At 38.9% G+C, this 19,622-nt stretch overlaps 2 protein-coding genes across 2 annotated transcripts; both read right to left on the bottom strand.

Moving 5' to 3' along the window:
• Positions 1-15,140: 15,140 nt before the first annotated feature.
• LOC103994557 (uncharacterized) lies at positions 15,141-15,859 on the bottom strand. Its single transcript, XM_009414917.3, has 2 exons — positions 15,679-15,859; positions 15,141-15,567 (listed from the first exon to the last, which is right to left on the bottom strand). Exons 1-2 carry the CDS (start codon positions 15,727-15,729, stop codon positions 15,328-15,330), a joined length of 291 nt encoding a protein of 96 aa, XP_009413192.2. The 5' UTR covers positions 15,730-15,859; the 3' UTR covers positions 15,141-15,327.
• A 526-nt stretch (positions 15,860-16,385) lies between these two features.
• LOC103994558 (uncharacterized) lies at positions 16,386-19,322 on the bottom strand. The gene is made up of 5 exons (XM_009414919.3): positions 19,067-19,322; positions 17,769-18,539; positions 17,489-17,695; positions 17,321-17,412; positions 16,386-17,223 (listed from the first exon to the last, which is right to left on the bottom strand). The coding sequence occupies exons 2-5, from the start codon at positions 18,501-18,503 to the stop codon at positions 16,554-16,556; spliced, it is 1,704 nt and encodes a 567-aa protein (XP_009413194.2). The 5' UTR covers positions 18,504-18,539; positions 19,067-19,322; the 3' UTR covers positions 16,386-16,553.
• Positions 19,323-19,622: the final 300 nt, after the last annotated feature.

Raw genomic sequence — 19,622 nt, forward strand, 5'->3', positions numbered from 1 at the left:
TCGAACTCTCGAACTCCCAACGTGATCATGATCTTGACTCCGGCGCAACACCTGCTGCTTGTCTTACTCTCATCGTAGTTAATCCTGCACACTTATCTCAACACATAGATTAGATAACAAATGACAATTGACTTCATCATCAAAATCCGAGATTCAACAATCTCCCCCTTTTTGATGATGACAATCAATTGATAAAGGAGTTGTCCTTAACTCCCCCTATCTATATGCCATAGTTGAGATAAGTCAACCTTGAATTCAAGACCTAAGAATTCAAGTGACGTATTGATAAGTTAGATCAGTTAAACTTATCAATGCTCCCATCATGATGCCCATCATGATGTATCTCTTCAAGAATGATGTCAAGGCATGACATACATCATCAAGTTTGTATGATAGTGTTTGTAACCATTCATCATGTAATCATATAAAGCTACGAAGGACTTTTTACATGATGCACACATTTGAGATTTTCTAGCAAGTTTGCATTTTCTTCACAATATCAAATCAAGATATGATGCAAACTATAGCACATGTTCACATATCTCTTGGTGATGCAAGGATGGCATGACATTGTTTATAGCATCACTCAAGTATTTGCAACTATGACATAGATATGATTATGGCAGTTCAGCTATGACATAGTGTTTATCAATTCATATGTTCACATATCTCTTGGTGATGCAAGGATGGCATAACATTGTTTATAGCATCACTCAAGTATTTGCAACTATGACATAGATATGATTATGGCAGTTCAGCTATGACATAGTGTTTATCAATTCATATGTTTCTCCCCCTTTGTCATCAACAAAAAGCATGATAGCATTATCAAGCATATAAAGGAAGTCATGACACATATATCTCTTTATTGTTTTTGCTTGACGGAGGAAAGTCATTTTCCAAAGAGTTTTCATAAGAGTGTACGGGAACATCCCATTTTTAGCATACAACCCGAAAAATGAACTTCTTACATGCATTTGGTTAAAAATATTTGTCACATAATTTGCAACATGTTATTTGATCAAGCGTTGTCAAGGCATGTAATAGTAATAACATTCGAAAAATAATTTTAAGTATTCGGACACATCAACATTCCTAATTCTCTTCTTATGTAATCAAATTGTTCTTCACATAGGGGTTTTGTGAAGATATCAGCTAGTTGATGTTTGGTATCAATAAACTCTATGGTTACATCATGATTAGTGACATGATCTCGTATAAAGTGATGTCTAATATCAATGTGTTTTGTTCTTGAGTGTTGTATAGGATTTTTAGTTAAGCATATTGCACTCGTGTTATCACATTTAATGGGAATATCTTTAAGATTCACTTTGTAATCTTCTAAAGTGTTTTTCATCCATACAACTTGTGCACAGCATGCACTTGCTGCAATGTATTCAGCTTCGGTTGTTGATAGGGCAACCGAGTTTTGTTTCTTAGATGACCAGGATACAAGGGCATGTCCTAAAAATTGATATGATCCTGATGTGCTTTTTCTGTCTAGTTTACAGCCAGCGAAGTCCGCATCAGCATAGGCTGTTAATTCAAAATTTTCTGATTTTGGGTACCATAATCCTAGATTGGTAGTTCCATTAAGATATCTGAGTATTCTTTTGACTGCTTTGAGATGAGATATCTTAGGGTCTGATTGAAATCTAGCACAAAGTCCTACACTGAACATGATGTCTGGTCTGGTGGCAGTGAGGTAAAGTAAACTTCCTATCATACCCCTATAGGTTTTTTGATCGAAGCTTTCTCCATTCTCATCAATTTCTAACTTAGTGGAGGTGCTCATAGGGGTGTCAATGGCTTTTGAATTATTCATTTTGAACTTCTTTAGCAAACTCACAGCATATTTGGTTTGACTAATAAAGATGCCATTGCTTAGTTGTTTGATTTGTAGGCCTAAGAAGAATGTTAACTCTCCCATTAGACTCATTTCGAATTCATGACTCATAGTTTTCGCAAAGGATTCACAAAGAGATTCATTTGTAGAACCAAAGATAATATCATCAACATAAATCTGAACAATGAGAAAATCATTTTCAAAATTCTTGATAAACAATGTAGTATCAACCTTGCCTTTTATGAAATTATTTTCAATGAGAAAAGAGCTAAGTCTCTCATACCAAGCCCTTGGGGCTTGTTTTAAACCATAGAGAGCTTTAGTTAATCTAAACACATGATTAGGGTAGCCATTATTTTCAAATCCAGGAGGTTGTTCAACATAAACTTCTTCGGAAATGAAACCATTTAGAAAAACGCTTTTAACATCCATTTGAAATAACTTAAAATTATTGCAACTAGCGTAGGCAAGGAGCATCCTTATGGCTTCCAATCGAGCCACAGGTGCGAAGGTTTCTTCGTAATCGATACCTTCTTCTTTGTTGAAACCTTTGGCCACTAATTTAGCCTTGTTTCTAACCACGATACCATTTTCATCTTGCTTGTTTCTAAAGACCCATTTAGTACCAATTACTAAATGGTCATTTGGCCTAGGAACAAGCGTCCACACCTCATTTCTCTCAAATTGATTTAATTCATCTTGCATTGCGATAATCCATGAATCATCTTTCATGGCTTCATCAACACATTTGGGTTCAATTTGGGAGAGAAAAGTGGCGTTGGCACAAAAGTTTTTAAAAGAAGATCGTGTTTGAACCCCCTTTGATGTGTCTCCTAGGATTAGCTCCTTAGGATGAGCATCTATATACTTCCAATCCTTGGGTAAGGATGTTTTGGAAGTGGATGCAACCAAGTTGCTGGTTGGAGACGGGGTTTCGTTTAAATTCAAGGAATCAAAATTAACATCATCATCAAGATCATTTTTCTTAATTTCTGAAATCTCATTGAAAACAACATGGATGGATTCTTCAATAATTAAGGTTCTTTTATTGAAGATGCGAAAAGCTTTAGAAACCGAAGAATAACCAAGAAAGATTCCTTCATCAGATTTAGCATCGAATTTTCCTAAGTTATCCTTTTCATTCAAGATAAAACACTTACACCCAAAGACTTTAAAATATGAGACATTGGGTTTTTTGTTATTCCATAACTCATAAGGAGTTTTGGTGAGTAAGGGTCTTACTAGGACTCTATTTAAAATATAGCATGCAGTGTTTACAGCTTCGGCCCAAAAATATTTGGGTAGGCTATGTTCATTCAACATGGTTCTTGCCATTTCTTGTAAATTTCGATTTTTTCTTTCTACTACCCCATTTTGTTGAGGATTTCTTGGAGTAGAGAAGTTATGGTTGTATCCGTTGAGTTCACAGAATTCTTGGAAGTCATGGTTTTGAAATTCTCCACCGTGATCACTTCTAATTGACGAAATCATAGATTCCTTCTCATTTTGAACAAGTTTACAAAACTTGGTAAAATGTCTAAAGCATTCATTTTTTTGTTTTAAGAAGTAGGTCCATGTATATCTGCTGTAGTCATCAATAATGACAAAGGCGTATTTGCTACCTCCTAGACTCGATGTAGAGATTGGTCCGAACAAGTCCATATGGATCAATTGTAAGGGCCTAGAGGTGCTTATTTGATTCTTAGCTTTGAAGCTACCCCTAATTTGCTTACCTAATTGGCAAGCATCACATACATTATCTTTGATGAACTTGATATGAGGAATTCCTCTTACAAGTTCTCTAGATGATACTTGATTGATTAGTTTCATGCTAGCATGACCTAATCTTCTATGCCATAGCCAAGCATCCTCATTCATAACGGCAAAGCACATTTCATCACATAAGTCATTGATGTCAATAGTGTATACGTTGTTTTGTTTTAATGCAATCATAGATATATTTTTGTGTGGTTTTTCAATGATGCAGGCATTAGATTCAAATCTTATAATATATCCTTTATCACATAATTGACTAATGCTCAAGAGGTTATGTTTTAAACCATCAACTAGTAAAACATCTTCAATAGAGAGGTTGGATTTGTTACCTATGGTTCCTTTGCCAATGATTTTACCCTTGTTGTTGTCTCCGAAGGTGACATATCCTTCGTCTATGCTAGAGAGCTTAGAGAATTGAGATGGATCTCCGGTCATATGCCTTGAGCATCCACTATCAAGGTACCATTTCTTGCTCCTAGCTTGCGATTGTTTAGTTTTCTACAAGAAAGGATGATGTTTAGGTACCCATTTGCTTTTGGGTGCCTCATAAATAGATCTACATTTTCTATCATGTTGCATAGAGTTTATCATGGTTCCTTTAGGAACCCAAATTAATTTGTTTGGACTTATTTTCTTGAATGGACAACAATGTGTCTTGTGTCCAGATTTGCAACAAAAGTTGCACTTGGTTTGGTGTTGAACATGTAAGATGGGGCCTTTTACAAAGGTAGTTGGATTTCGGTGAGGACTCCTCATAAATCCAATCCCACTTCTTTTGGGAGCATGACCCTTATTTGTAAGGATCATGTTTAATGACTTGCTACCAACCTCGAATTTCTTCAAGGTGTCCTTAAGTAGCAAGTTTTCTTTTTGTATAGTTTCTAAATCATGACATTTGATACATGAATTTAAACTATCATGATGTTCGACTTTTAGCTTATCAAACTCACAAGTAAGATTATCATGTACCTTTTTTAGCAACTTGTATTTTCTATTTATAACTTTGCATTCATCAAATAAATCATGGAAGACATTTAATAATTCATCGAAAGATAAATCAGCATCTAATAAATCCGTTACCTCCTCTTCGATGGCCATAAAGGCGTAATGAGCAACTTGCTCGGTGTTGGACTCTTCTTCTTCAGATGCGCTCGAATCATCCCATGTTGCTTGGAGCGCCTTCTTCTTTGTTGTTCTTTTCTTGACTTGGGGACAATCACTTTTGTAGTGTCCCGGCTTTTTACATTCGTAGCAGATCACTTGGTCCTTCTTAGGTTCAAGTTTATTTTTCACATCGTTTTTAAACTTGTTTCTTTTGAAGAATTTCTTAAACTTTCTTGTCAAAAGTGCCAAGTCATCTTCACAATCCTCATCACTTGAGTTTTCTCTCAAGTGGCATTCAGAAGTTTTAAGTGCCATATCCTTCCTGTTCTTTGGAAGGATGTCTTCTTGCTCTTCATGAGCTTTGCAGGTCATTTCGTAGGTCATTAATGACCCGATTAGTTCTTCAAGAGGGAAATTTCGCAGATCTTTTGCCTCTTGAATAGCGGTGACTTTAGGATCCCAACTCTTAGGAAGGGATCTTAGTATCTTATTAACAAGCTCAAAATCCGAAAAGCTCTTTCCGAGTCCTTTTAGACCGTTGACGACATCCGTGAAACGGGTAAACATGTCGCCAATGGTTTCACTCGGTTTCATTCGGAAAAGTTCAAAAGAATGCAGCAATAGATTGATTTTTGACTCTTTCACTCTACTTGTGCCCTCGTGGGTCACTTCAAGTGTGTGCCAAATATCAAAAGCAGTTTCGCAAGTTGAAACACGATTAAACTCGTTTTTATCAAGTGCGCAAAATAAGGCATTCATAGCCTTTGCATTAAGAGCGAAAGCCTTCTTTTCCAACTCATTCCAATCGATCATTGGAAGAGAAGACTTTGAAAAACCGTTTTCAACAAGGTTCCACAGTTCAAAATCCATAGAAATCAGAAAGATCCTCATTCGGGTCTTCCAGTAAGTGTAGTCCGTTCCACTGAACATGGGTGGACGTGTAATCGAATGCCCCTCTTGGTTTCCGGCGTATGCCATCTCTCTTGGGTTTTAATCCTTTAGAGAGTTAACCTTGCTCTGATACCAATTGTTAGGATCGAGAGCACTAAGAGGGGGGGGTGAATTAGTGCAGCGGAAATCTTACAATAATTTAAAAACCAAAAGCTGCGTTCATTCAAAAACTATTATGATGCAAAAGCAAATTCTCAGTTTGTATCTAAGTGCAGTTTGCGTCTAAGCGCAGATTGCGTTTAAGCGCAGTTTTGCGTCTAAGCGCAATTTTGCGTCTAAGCGCAGTTTTGCGTCTAAACTCAGATTTACGTCTAAATGCAGATTTACGTCTAAACGCAGATTTATGTCTAAACGCAGATTTACGTCTAAACGCAATTTTACGTCTAAACGCAGATTTACGTCTAAACGCAGTTTTACGTCTAAACGCAGTTTTACGTCTAAACGCAGATTTACGTCTAAACGCAGTTTTACGTCTAGACGCAGATTTACGTCTAAACTTTGAAACTCGTTTGTATACTCGCAGAAGGCAGTATGCAGTTGAAATCAAGATGTAAACGTGAACTGAAATCTAATGATTGAGCGAGGAAAGCCGATTTACGTCTGAATGCAGTTTTACGTCTAAATGTTGAAACTCGTTCGTAAAATCGTAGAGGACAGATTGCAGTTATTAATAGGATTAAAATGTAAGCGTAAACTGCAAAGAAGCTCGTTCGTAAAAGCACGGAAAATAGTTCTGCAGAATCAAACGTAAACGTAAACTGTAATGTATGAAAATACGAATTTACGTCTGAATGCAGATTTGGAAGAACAGCACTTAGAACTTGTTCGTGAAAGCGCAGAGAGCAGTAGTGATGAGGGAGGTTTGCAGTAATGATAAAGTGCTCGAAAATAAACGCAAACCAGAGATTTAGAGTGGTTCGGTCAGCCTTGACCTACTCCACTTTTGGCTTGCTCCACCGATGAGGTTGCCGACGTCAACTAGGTGTCTTCCTTCAATGGGCGAAGGCCAAACTTCCCTCTTACAGTTTCTCTCCTTTTGACAGGCTTAGGAGACAACCTTTACAGACCTTTCTCTCCTCACTTTACAATTGAAAACTTGAAGAACAGAAGGAGGAGACTTAAAGGCTTTACAACACTTTTGAGCTCTTAGAATCACAGAAAAGATCAAGATTTCGGTATGGGTCTGTGTCTTTTCAGTGCTGAATGGGTGGGGTATTTATAGGCCCCAACCCAATTCAAAATTCGAGCTCAAAACGATCAAATCGATCAAATCCCAGAATTCTGGGATCAGGCGGTTGCACCTCTCGACTGGAGAGGTGGCACCGCCTGGCAGAGCTCGAAGACTGAGCTCTGCCGATTGCTTCTCTCTGCCAGAGCTCGAAGACTGAGCTCGATGGTTGCATCACCTGGCAGAGCTCGAAGACTGAGCTTGGTGATTGCATCACCTGGCAGAGCTCGAAACTGAGCTCGGTGGTTGCATCACCTGGCAGAGCTCCAAGCTGAGCTCAGGCTGATCCACCTCTCTGCCAGAGCTCGAAGACTGAGCTCGGTGATTGCATCACCTGGCAGAGCTCGAGACTGAGCTCAGGCTGATGCACCTCTCTGCCAGAGCTCGAAGACTGAGCTCGGTGGTTGCATCGCCTGGCAGAGCTCGAAACTTGAGCTCTGGCGGTGCTACCTCTTGGCAGAGGAGGTTGCACCGCCCAGTCTAGCTCGAAGACTGAGCTCTGGGCGGTTGCACCTCTCGGCTGGGGCGGTTGCACCTCCCAGCCTCGCAGCCCTGGCGGTTGCACCTCCTGGCTGGGGCGGTTGCACCTCCCAACCCCACAGCCCAGGCGGTTGCACCTCCTGGCTGGGGCGGTTGCACCTCCTGGTGCAATCAGGGTCCGAATGGTTCACTCCATTCGGCCCACTTTGAATCTTTTCAGGGGCCCAATTGCCCCAAGATTAAGCTAATAGGATCACCTCCCATTTTCATGCTTAATCATCATGCTAACTACGATTAACTCTAAGACAACTTCTGCAGCTTTACTCCGATGCGTCAATCGCTTCTTCCGGCGAGTTTCCTGCCAACTTCCGTCGATCAACCGATAACCCTCGGTGATCCTTCTGCGGACATCCGGCATACTCCTGGACTTTGCGACGATCCACTTGGCGAGTTCCGACGAGCTTCGCTTGGCAAGCTTCTGGACTTCTCGGATCTGTTCTCTCTGAACCTCCGACGACCGTCCGAACTTCCGTCGAACTCTCGAACTCCCAACGTGATCATGATCTTGACTCCGGCGCAACACCTGCTGCTTGTCTTACTCTCATCGTAGTTAATCCTGCACACTTATCTCAACACATAGATTAGATAACAAATGACAATTGACTTCATCATCAAAATCCGAGATTCAACAAGACTCAGTATGGACTGATATCTCCATGGACTTCATTAAAGGGCTACCATCTTCCAAAGGTAAAAGCACGATTCTCGTGGTGGTTGATCGACTTACGAAATATGCTCATTTTTGTGATGTGAGAAATCCCTACACTACTGCTAGTATTGCCCAGATTTTCATAGAAAATATTGTTAAACTGCATGGGATGCCAAGGTCCATCGTAAGTGATCGTGACAGGATCTTCACTAGTAAATTTTGGACCGAGTTATTTCAGTTACAAGGCACCAAACTCAAGATGAGCACAGTGTATCATCCACAAACTGATGGCCAAACAGAGGTGGTAAATAGGTGCTTAGAGACGTACCTCCAGTGTTTCGCTAGTGACCAACCAAAAGAGTGGGCGAAATGGCTTCCCTGGGCCGAATGGTGGTATAATACTATATATCATTCATCTACAAAATGTGCCCCTTATGAAGCATTGTATGGTCGACCAGCCCTTGTGATTCCAAAGTATGTAATTGGCTCGGCCAAGGTAGATCAGGTTAACCAAGAATTGATTGATAGGGACAAACTCTTACAACTGTTAAAAGATAATCTCTCTACCGCTCAAGCCAGAATGAAGCAGCAAGCCGACACACGACGAAGTGAAAGAGAATTTTCAGTGGAAGATAATCTTATTGGAGCCGTGACGTATAGACTTAAATTACCTAAGGATGCCAAAAATTCACCCTGTCTTCCACGTATCATGCCTAAAGCCCAAGTTGGGAGAACACGAGTCACCCTAGATCCAACTGCCCAACACAACTGAGGATGGAGTTATTCAAGCCCAACCACAAGCCATCCTCGATCGCAGGATCGTGATGCGTCGCTAACATCCCTCTACTGAAGTACTAGTGCATTAGAATAATCTACCACTTGAAGACGCCACATGGGAACCATATGAGGAGCTGAAGACCCGGTTCCCTGAGTTCATGGAATCTCAGCCTTGAGGACAAGGCTGATTTGAAGAGGGCGGGTCTGTTAGGACTCTAGCTAGGAGAGTCCTAATAGAGAGGGACATTGTTAGGACTCTAGCTAGGAGAGTCCTAATTGAGAAGGACATTCATGTTGGAGGTTTTTTCTTATAAAAGAATTAGGAGTTGTAAGGGAATATGAGTCTTGAGTAGGAGTCCTATTAGGAGTTGGTTAAAAGTAAGAGTCTTAAGTAGGAGTCCTATTATGAGTTAGGGTTTAGAAGCCCTATAAATAGCCATGTATTCCTTCTCTTTTCTTAAGCAATAGATGAATCTTTTCTGCAGCCTTTGAGCAGCAACTTGGAGGGAGGAACCCCTATAGAGTTCTAAGGAGGCCGATCCCCTAAAAAGATCAACCCCAAGTTTAGAATCTGTAAGGGTTCTAACAGTAGCACCCAAACACAGTCTTCTAAGCAGTGGTACTATCCAGTGTCAGTACTGTAGGTGATGGTACCACCCAGCATAAGCGGTGGTACCACTAGGACCTAGGAAACCCAGGATGAGACCTTTTTAGGCTTCAAGTTTGAATCAACTTGAAGCCTATAAATACCCCTCTCATACCTGGTTAAACTACATAAGTATTGAGAGTGAAAAAAAAAAAAAATACTACTATAATCTTATGTGAACTCCTCTCCTTCTTCTAAATGTTAGAATAGTTTGAGAGAGGAGTAAGTGGGGGTGTAAGGGTTATCTCCTAAACCCGGTAAAAGGAGAAAGAGCTATGAAAGGAGATTGATCTTTACCTATTAAAGGAATATCGATAATGGATGCCAGTGGACTTGACGGAAGAGGAATCGGTAGATTGGATGTAAGTCACAACGACAGAACCACTATAAAAATCTGATTTGCTTTTCTTTTCTGCAATTTACCTTATTGCAAACCTCCTTACTTGCTTTACTTTCTCATTACACTCTTACGAATGTTTTGAAGTTTAATATCTTTCCGAGATCGATTTTATCGTACGAAACGAAATTTTTAAAACTAATATTTTTATCCGCTGGACTAATTCACCCCCCTCTTAGTACCGACTCATTCCTAACATATTTTAGGTACTCATTTAACTTTGGATTCCTCATGATTAGATTTACCTATCTTGTCTATTGATATTAAGTCATTTATGGTTCTTTTAGGAACCCAAACTAATTTATGTGAGTTATACTTTTTTAAATAAATATTTATAAGCAAAATGACCACGTATATCGTAAAATTACATTTAAACTTAGGGGTAACATGTAATATGGATCCTTTAACAAAAGTAGTTGGCTTTTGTTGAGTATTACTCACAAAGCCGACTCCCTCCTTTCTACGAATATAATATTTATTAGCAAGAATCATATTTAACGATTTGCTACCAATTTTAATTTTTTCTAATATTTATTGTAGAACCACATTTTCTTTTTTGACTAAGTCTAACTCTTCACAAGAGGTTAATATACAATTATCATGTTTATTTTTTAATTTTTAAATTAATTAGAGAGAGAAGCATAATCAGTTTTTAGTAATTTATATTTTTTACTAACTATTTTAAGTTCATCATACAAATTTTGAAACACATCAAGTAATTCATTATATGGTAAAAAAGATTCGTTTGAGTCACTTACCTCATCTTTGAGAGCCATTAAGGCATAGTTTGTCACCTCGCCTTCATTGGTTTGTTCTTCATCTTCCGATGCATTTGATTCATCCTAAGTCGCCTTGAATACTTTTTTCTTCTTTTGTGTGAGCATCTTCTTCTTAAGTTGTGGGTATTTACTTTTGAAGTGCCCCAGTCTTTTGTATTCATAGCAAGTTATCGTGTCCTTTTTAACTTCATTTTTTTTCTTAGTTTCTTATTTTATGAATTTTCTTATGAGGAGTTAAAAGTCATCATCATCACTTGAGCTTTCACTTGAGTGATTTTTTTTTTGTCCTAAGTGTCAAATCCTTCATATTCTTTGGAAGGTTGTGTCACACTCCCCAAATCGATAATATTATAATTCAACAATTCATTCCATGATCCAAACACATATTTGAGGATACTGAGAAAGTATTCAAGTCATTCACATTCATAATTCCATAATTCATAAAACCTATGTAGTTTAAAATCATATATCACATCACTCGATGAATCATAAAATCTGAAGCCAACTCACCAAGTTTCTTTAAACTTTTACAAAACTCATAAGTTCATATTTACCATCAACATTTCATCAGACACCTATGTACTTATACAACAAAAATATATCATCCACTAAAGGTTTGCCCCAAAATCTTCTGACTTTCCACAACCTCAACCCAATTTAAAAATTTTAGCGAGCGATAAGCTATCTTGAAAATTTTATATAGCAACGGGATGAGCATATAGAGCTCAGCAAGCAACTAACATATCTATAGTAAAAGAGGATAGTTTCAAATAAATAAAGTATCAAATAAAAGGAAGGGATACAAGAGTTCATAGATAGCCACTCAATGAATATAGAATTACAATGTCATTTCATTCGAAGTATGTTTTATTCATAATAAGGGAGTAAACACTAATTGGAGTATATCTATGATGTGAGGCACATTATAGGGCATATCAATGGCAGATTAAATATTTCAGAACATATCAATGGCATATGAAATGCTTCGGAACATATCAATGGCATATAAAGCATATCAATTGCTTATGAAATGTTTCAGAGCACATCAATAGCATATGAAATATTTCAGAGCATATCAATGGCAGATGAAATATTTTGAAGTATATCAATGTTGAATAACACATTTCGAAACATATTAATGGCGTATAAAATGCTTCGGAAGATATCAATGGCATATGAAGCATTTTGGAGCATATTAATAGCATATGAAATGTTTCGAAGCATATCAATGGCATATGAAATATTTCGGAGCATATCAATGGCGGATGAAATATTTTGGAGCATATGAATGGCATATGAAATGTTTTGAAAGATATCAATGGCAAATAAAATATTTCATAGCATATCAAGGGCATATAAAATATTTCGGAGCATATCAACGACATATGAAACATTTTGGAGCATATCAATAGTGTATGAAATGTTTCAGAGTATATCAATAGCATATGAAATATTTTGAAGTATATCAATGGCATAGGAAGCATTTCGGAGTATATCATTGGCATAGGATGCTTTTAGGAGCATATCAAAGAATAAGTACGAAATAGAAGCTCAAACGTCACATTTGACATTGCATACATTTCATTCTTATCTAAAGCACATATAGAAGCACATAATCAAAGCTCTTGATATCATATTAAATACATAGATGGTGAAGTGGGATCATAATATAATATGGTTCATCCATTTCTGAATGACCACTAAACATAAGTCTCCCACTTTTGGGAACTCCATCCACCCATGTCAGAGTGAAGTTATAGAGGGCCGATAAAGCATCACAAGCTTTAAGCATAACTCTCTTTACCATTTCTAGTAAAGATTCATAGTTATCTCACAAACACTATAGTATAAAAGGGTATTGTGGACAATAAAATTGGGATATATTAGAAACACATGCAGAACAACGGAATGCATATGCCTATACATAACATTGCGATACAAATATAAAGTTTATATAATAGATTCAGGTATACAAATAATTGAAGGAAAAAAGTATACAGGATTTCAAAGCAATAATGTAAAGCACAACTGAAGTAAGGATTTTAGCATAAATCATTTCCAAAGTGATGAAACAAGAATAGATGAAATCAACCAAAGCTCGATTCTGACAGAATTTGAGAGGCACATTGCATGAATTATTTAGATAAACAATTATACTCCAAATTATCTTGGTTATACCCAAAACTAACTCAATTTGACCTAAAATAGCTCGATCTAGACACAATCGATTACAAGAGTGAATCTTATGTTATTCGGCACGTCATTAGTTCATTTGGCGCTTCGTCTAATCCTTCGACGTATTGCCCAATCGGCATGTTGACCTCTTGTAATTTCTAATATCTTTGGTGTAATATTCGATCCTTTAGCTCGATGCCCAAACTCATGACATGAAATCCTTCCGGCACATCGACCATTCCTCCGACCCGATGTTCAATCTTCTAACATGTTCTACTCCGCCCAATGTCTGATTCTTCCTGCTTTAATTAAATTATCTTTCCTTGATTGAGGTTAGTCTTGCATCACTCAAACGTACATTAGATCATAACTTCATCAATTGATTTCATCATCAAGATTCAACATCCTCCTCTAAGAGATCCTTGGGTGTTTTGATTAAGCATAAATTTTATAATGTGATCCGGATTTGATGTTAATTTTAGGAACTAAATCAAGATTATTTATTTTTTGGATTAATGTAAAATTAGCATGGCTAAATCTATCATACCAAATAACCATATTCAAAATTTAACACCAAAGAAAAAAATTATTAATAAAAATAGGGATTATATTTAAATTGAAAACTCCCACAAATGCAAATCCTTTTCCAATAAAGACATGTCCTTTAGAAATAACAACTATATTTTATTTAAGTACAATATTATATCCTCATTAGATAAGTAGGGAGTCACTAATCAAGTTTCATGTTTGGTATGTGTTAAATATCACGAAGAATAAATATTTTTTCAGAATTAAACTCCAGATTGACATGATTATCCTAAAATCCTTAAAAAAAATAGAAAGATAATATTCATCATCTTAGAACAAGTCTTAGTGGTTAAAATTTTGATACTTCATTTAGTCAAAGTTAGCCCAATCATACTCGAAATTGAATAAGTTACACTCAATCACGATATATCTAAAAAAATCCTATATTTTGATAATTAAATATCATAAAATCTTTTAAAAAATAATATTAATCATCTTAGAATCTTGATGAAAGTTTGAATTGGTTTAGTTAAAGTTGATACAGTTATACTTGAAGCTGAATTAAGTTACACATTATCGTAGAACTTATCCAAAATATTTTTTTTTAATAATTAAAATATTATAAAATTTTATAAAATAGAAAAAAAAATAGCAAGAATCATCTTATAATCATGGATAGTTAATTTAGTCAAATATTGAGTTGGTTTAGTTGCAACTGATCTAGTTACACTAAAAATTAAACTAAGTTATAGAACCTATCCAAGAAATCTCATATTTTAATAAAATCCTATAAAAATATAAAAAATAGTTCTTATCATCTTAGAATCATGACTAGGTTGTTTGGTGAAAGTTTAAGAAAGTTTTTTAAAATTGACCCAATTATACTCCAATTGAACTTAATTATACTCGATCATAGAATCAATTTTAAAATTAGTAATATTATTTTATTTTTAGAGAATTTACGATATTTAATTATCAAAACTTTTAGAATTATTCTAGAATATGATTCTAATAAGAATTGTACTAATTTTTATTTTATGATAAATTTAGGATAATTTTATATAAAAATTAATATATTTTTTATTAGGTTCAAGCATATTTAAAGTGTAACTTGAATATAACAATGACTTTCTAGGTAAATTATGAGGAGTAGAGAGGGAGGGAATAACGGAGGAGTAAGAGAAGAGAGAGTGTGTGTGAAGGAGAAGGAAAAGGAGGGACAGGGAAAGGAGGTGGCTAAGGTAAAGAAAGAGATGGAGTCGGAGGAGGCCGGGGTGAGGGAGAAGAGGCGGCTAAGTGAGAGGAGAAGGCGATGGAGGTGGAGAAGAAGATAAAAGTGAGAGGAGGAGAAAGCAAAGGTAGAGGAAGTGAGGGGAAGGGAGAGGAGGAGGTGAAGGCAGATGGGAGATAAAAGTGAGAGGAGGTTTGATCTGAACCGTTTCGTTGGCTTAAATCCATTCAAAATACTTTAAAAATGATAATAAAATTAGTATTTATGAAAAGAATGGATATCATCCGATAAAAACAAATAGAGGGAAGAGTGTCATCCGATAAAAAATCAATAGTAAGAATAAATTATTTTTCTTGTTTTTATCATTTAAAACTCTAAACAGTTCACAAACATAAACAGGAGTGCTCCCGGTGAATTTCTCACAAAAGTCAGCTCTTTTTTCCAGAAATAATAAAAAGAGAGCGAGAAGGCTGCAAAGCATAGATGAAATGGTAAAACACTGTTACAATGCACATTTCGGCAGCCATCCGTTTAAACAAAATAATCCATCGCAACAGAGCAAACTCGTGGTTTATGTTAGAAGAAATGGATCTCTTTTGTATTTCAATGAGATGCTTTCTTTTGCTCTCTTTTTCCTTTTTAGTTTACTTTTATGTACATCAAGCATCTAAATCCAACTACACCTGTAAGAAGTCCTACGTCAATCCGCGATTCCCCAGAAGCTGCCAAACCAAAACAGCCCTTCTCGAGCTATTAACTCCTCCCACACCATCTCAGCTTCCATCCAGGAGTTCCCTTCACCCTTCATCAGCACCTTCTCAGCTTCCAAACATGAGGAGCTCCTGTCACAAGGACGGAAGTCGCAACACGGAGCTCCAAATTTAGCCTTTTCGGCATCCAACACCGTCTCGTTGGTCCTGTCATCCTTCTTCGATCTTTTCTGCAGTTTTCTCAGCACAATTCTCTTTGATTTCACAGCCAATTTGTGTGGCAATCTGATAAAGAGAAAAACTGTGATCTGGAGAAGAAAACAAGGGCAGCAACAACATACCACGACGCAGTCGACGGCAAACATGCCGCAGTCCTCCATGGCACCCGACATTGTATTCTGCTTTGGGGGGAGAGAGAGAGAGTGAGAGAGAGCGAAACAGTAGGGACTCGACGAGAAGACATTGCTTAAAAGAATGGGGGTGAAGATGAAAGAAGCAACAAAACTTGGCTAGGCAGAAGAAGGCTTGGCTTGCTACTGAAGTCACTTGGAGAGGGTCGCACGGCATTTTATATTGGATACTGCTCTTTATTATTAATACTTGGTTGTCCGAAGGAAGACGTAATCTCGACAGCAACAGCTAAAATAAAATAAGACGTAATGAAAATTATAATTGCGCTGGAGATTCGAGAGGGCAGTTTACAGCAATGAACCGATCATAGGGCTGCTCAGATATCGTAAGGTGGATTTCTTTGATCTTTTATGATAACGTCTGTGTTTTTAAATTTTAATCCAAAGATAAGTTAAATGCGTTGACATTTTGGGTGGGTTTAACATTAAAAAAAATCAAGGAATCGATGGTGAATTAGAAGAGTACGAATATTATTCTCTATGTATAACTTTTTATATTTTAAAAAGTTACATTATAAAATAAATGAATAAGATCAGAAAACCTTGTAAAATATTTAAATATTTCATGAAATTAAATTAAATTCAATTATTGACTATGTAACTCCGACGTAGTCAATTAAATTATTTACAAAGCCAAATGAAACGAAAATACAAGATTGTTTAGTAGATGAGTTAAGAACATGACCAGTACTAGAACAATCGAGTGATGTCCCCAACCATACTAGATTCAAATGTTCTTTGCCTTGATCCTTAGCCTCCTTCTTGCTGCCGCTTTCACATTTCTCCAACCATCATACTAGTTAGATTCAAGGGTTCTTTGCCTTGATCCTTAGCCTTCTTGCTATTTGTGCTGCTCTTGGATGGAGGGGCTTCTTGCTGCTGCTTTCGCATTGCTCCAACTCTACCCAGTTTATGACCCTCAAGATCAGTGACTGCGGGCAGGATACTACTGCCATCAACCCATCACCACCACCCATTGATCCTTTAACTTTCTTCAGACCTGACTCCAACGCTGTCTCCAAAAACTCCATGAACCATTTTCCCGCTTCACCTCGTATCTGTTTCGCCAATTTGATTGAGCTCCCTAAACTGGAAGTTGGTGCTTTGACCTCTTCGGCACCAGTGTCGTCCTGTCCTTTCTTATGGTTTGCGTTTGATCTTGGGTGCTTGCGGAGGCTTGCTCTGAACTCGTTTGTCTCACCAACGGATTTGGATGCTGCTACCGCTCTTCTCTTGGTTGAGGTTGCAGTCGAGTTGTTTGAGTTGTGATCTCTCTCTCGCAAAATGGATGCGTCATCCTTGTCGATTTGGTTCTTTGTCGATTCCTCCTGGGGTGGTGGAGTGATTAAAGTAGCTGCTTGAATCGCTTCTATATCAGCCACTGCCTGCACGATCTCTTGGTGAAAGCTCAGAAACTGATCGAAGCAAGCGGCTGGTGATTCGGGCTTCGCACTACTGCTCAATTCCGAAAACGTTCTGCAACAAATTCACGGAACCATATCTAAACCTTCAAGATCCAATTGCGAGTATGTAGTCCCGGATGTCGGGAGGGGTAGTAGTGTTACAGTCTCACCTGACGACCCGAACTACAGATTCGGTGGCAGAAGCATCACGGAGGGCCTGAAGAGCTGCCTTCTGAGCTGCTTCTCTATGCTCCAGAGCCTCCTGCAAGACAACGGAAGTACGTATAAGCACAGTTACAAACCCACCAAGCAAGTTGGTACAACGTAAAGGATTGCACCTTTCCGAGAACGCTGAGCCTTCCGGGCAAGGACATGCCTTCGCTGGAACTTTGCTTTGCGGTGTCACATTCTTCAGATAGATGGTAATGCGAGTTGTCGATCGTAGTTGAACTGCTTTGTTCATCAGATGATGCCCAACGAGAGTCCTCGGCATCTCTGACAGCACTTCTCAATTTGGTCATGGGTGTGTGAGTTACGTCCTTAACCTGTATCAGAGATTAGCAGACGCTGCTTTCAGCGGCCTCACGAAGAATAGCAAGTTTTCTTAGGGGAGCTTACCACACTTGGGAAGGGACTCTTTGGGATCTTAGGATCTCGCTCGGCGACGGTCTTGCTCCTTGAGAATCTGGAGATGCTGCAGCTTTTCCTTACCGCAGCTGAGCTTGCTTCCTTGGCGTCCGACATCTTAGACAGAAGAGCCCCGCTCACCGACGATCTCGTATTGATGCCGGAGCTTCCTTCCTTGCCTGGTGTTCCACTTGGTGGTGGCGACAAAACACCACCATGCGTCCGGCCCTTCATCGGCGTTTTGTCCTCGAAGTCCAAGGCCGTCGGCTTTATGACGGGGTTCTGCTCCCAGGAACCTCTTCTGGGAACGGAAGAAGCAGTGGCGTGCTTGGCCGATGATTTCTCGCCGCTTCCTCTGCAACGAACGATGGGTTCCGGCGTGCCCATGAGGGGGTGTCGGCCGGGCAGCGGCTTGGCCCCAACGAGCACGGGAACGGGGGACCCCGGCTCCAGCCGATCGACGTGGATGAACTGGCCGAGCTGTAGCTTGTTGCTCAGAACAAGGTCGTCTTGGTCGAACGGCAGGCTGGCGTAGATGGAGTTGGACGAGTCGGATAGCTTGATGTAGAAGCCGTGCTTGGGCCAGAGGTCCTTCTCGTCGAGGTCGGCGGGGACGATGTCGGTAACCTGCAAGAGTGCAGTCCGGTGCTCGCCCACAGGCTTCTGGCTTCCCGTGTTCATCCCATTGAGAAGCTTCATCAGAACACCGGGCGCGAGTGCTGCCATGATGTGAAGAAGGTGGAGAACACAAGCACCGTGCGGCTGAAACAAACAAAGACGTCAAGCAAATCAATCGATGTTGCAGGTGACGCTCTCCATTCCTACAGTGGATGCATTCAAGATGTGTGGAGCAACACAAGAAGAGAAAATTATGGTAGCTGAATGCCATGGATCGTCAGTGAAATGTAATACACGAAGAAAGTCGATCGGACCATTTTTTAACATTGAGAATAAAGAAGGAATAATATGGCGCACCAAAAAAAGTATAATAATCCTTCTCTGTTACCGAAATAGGAATAAGAACCAACGACAATCGATCTGCTCAACCAGCAGGGCCAGAACAAGAGAGTAAGATAGAAACAATTATAAAGAAAATTAAGAAATAAAGAAAAGAAAACAGACAATTTATTCAGAGATTCCTCCATCACATGCCATTAAAAACACAAGTCTAGCAACCATCACAATAAACAAATAAATAAAAAGCTGAAAAACAAAAAAAGACCATTCAAGATGTCCACAAATCTATGGGTTCATTCATAAAGAAAGACAGAGTGGGAGAGATCAATCACTTGAAACCAAGCTGAATTGTGAGAATCCAAAACCCCAAAGAAAGACGCAGGCAGGGAGTCCCGAGGTGACGGCTTTATCTTGACAGCGAATGATGTGGGATGGACGAGAGATGCTCTTTCAGGAAAAACCAATGCCGAATGATCGATCACTGAGCTGCAGCTGCAGCTACAGCTGCAGATTCGGGGAGAGCAGGAGAATCGGTATGGGGAAGAGGAGGTGGGACGGCAGGGGAGAGAGCGCGGCGGCGACAAAGCGTTGAAGGCAGGAACGCAGCAGCGTGAACTTACAAATCATTGCATTATTATTATTATTATTATTATTATTATTGTTATCGCTCCCAACGGTCAAAGAAGTCGACTGAAGCATCAAAAGTTTACTTCTTTAAGCCTCCGCATTCCACAGGTGTGCACTTGCACGGAGAAGCAGTGATGGCCAGCCTTGTGGATCCCACGGCTTATTTCCATCTCCGACACGGGTACGTTACCCTGCAATCAAACGGACGTGAAAAAGGACGGAGCGTTCGGGATTTGGAACGTTGCGCAACGGTCAAATCTT

The sequence above is a fragment of the Musa acuminata genome, chromosome BXJ2-8 (assembly GCF_036884655.1).
Source record: "Musa acuminata AAA Group cultivar baxijiao chromosome BXJ2-8, Cavendish_Baxijiao_AAA, whole genome shotgun sequence".
Taxonomy (NCBI): Eukaryota; Viridiplantae; Streptophyta; class Magnoliopsida; order Zingiberales; family Musaceae; genus Musa; species Musa acuminata.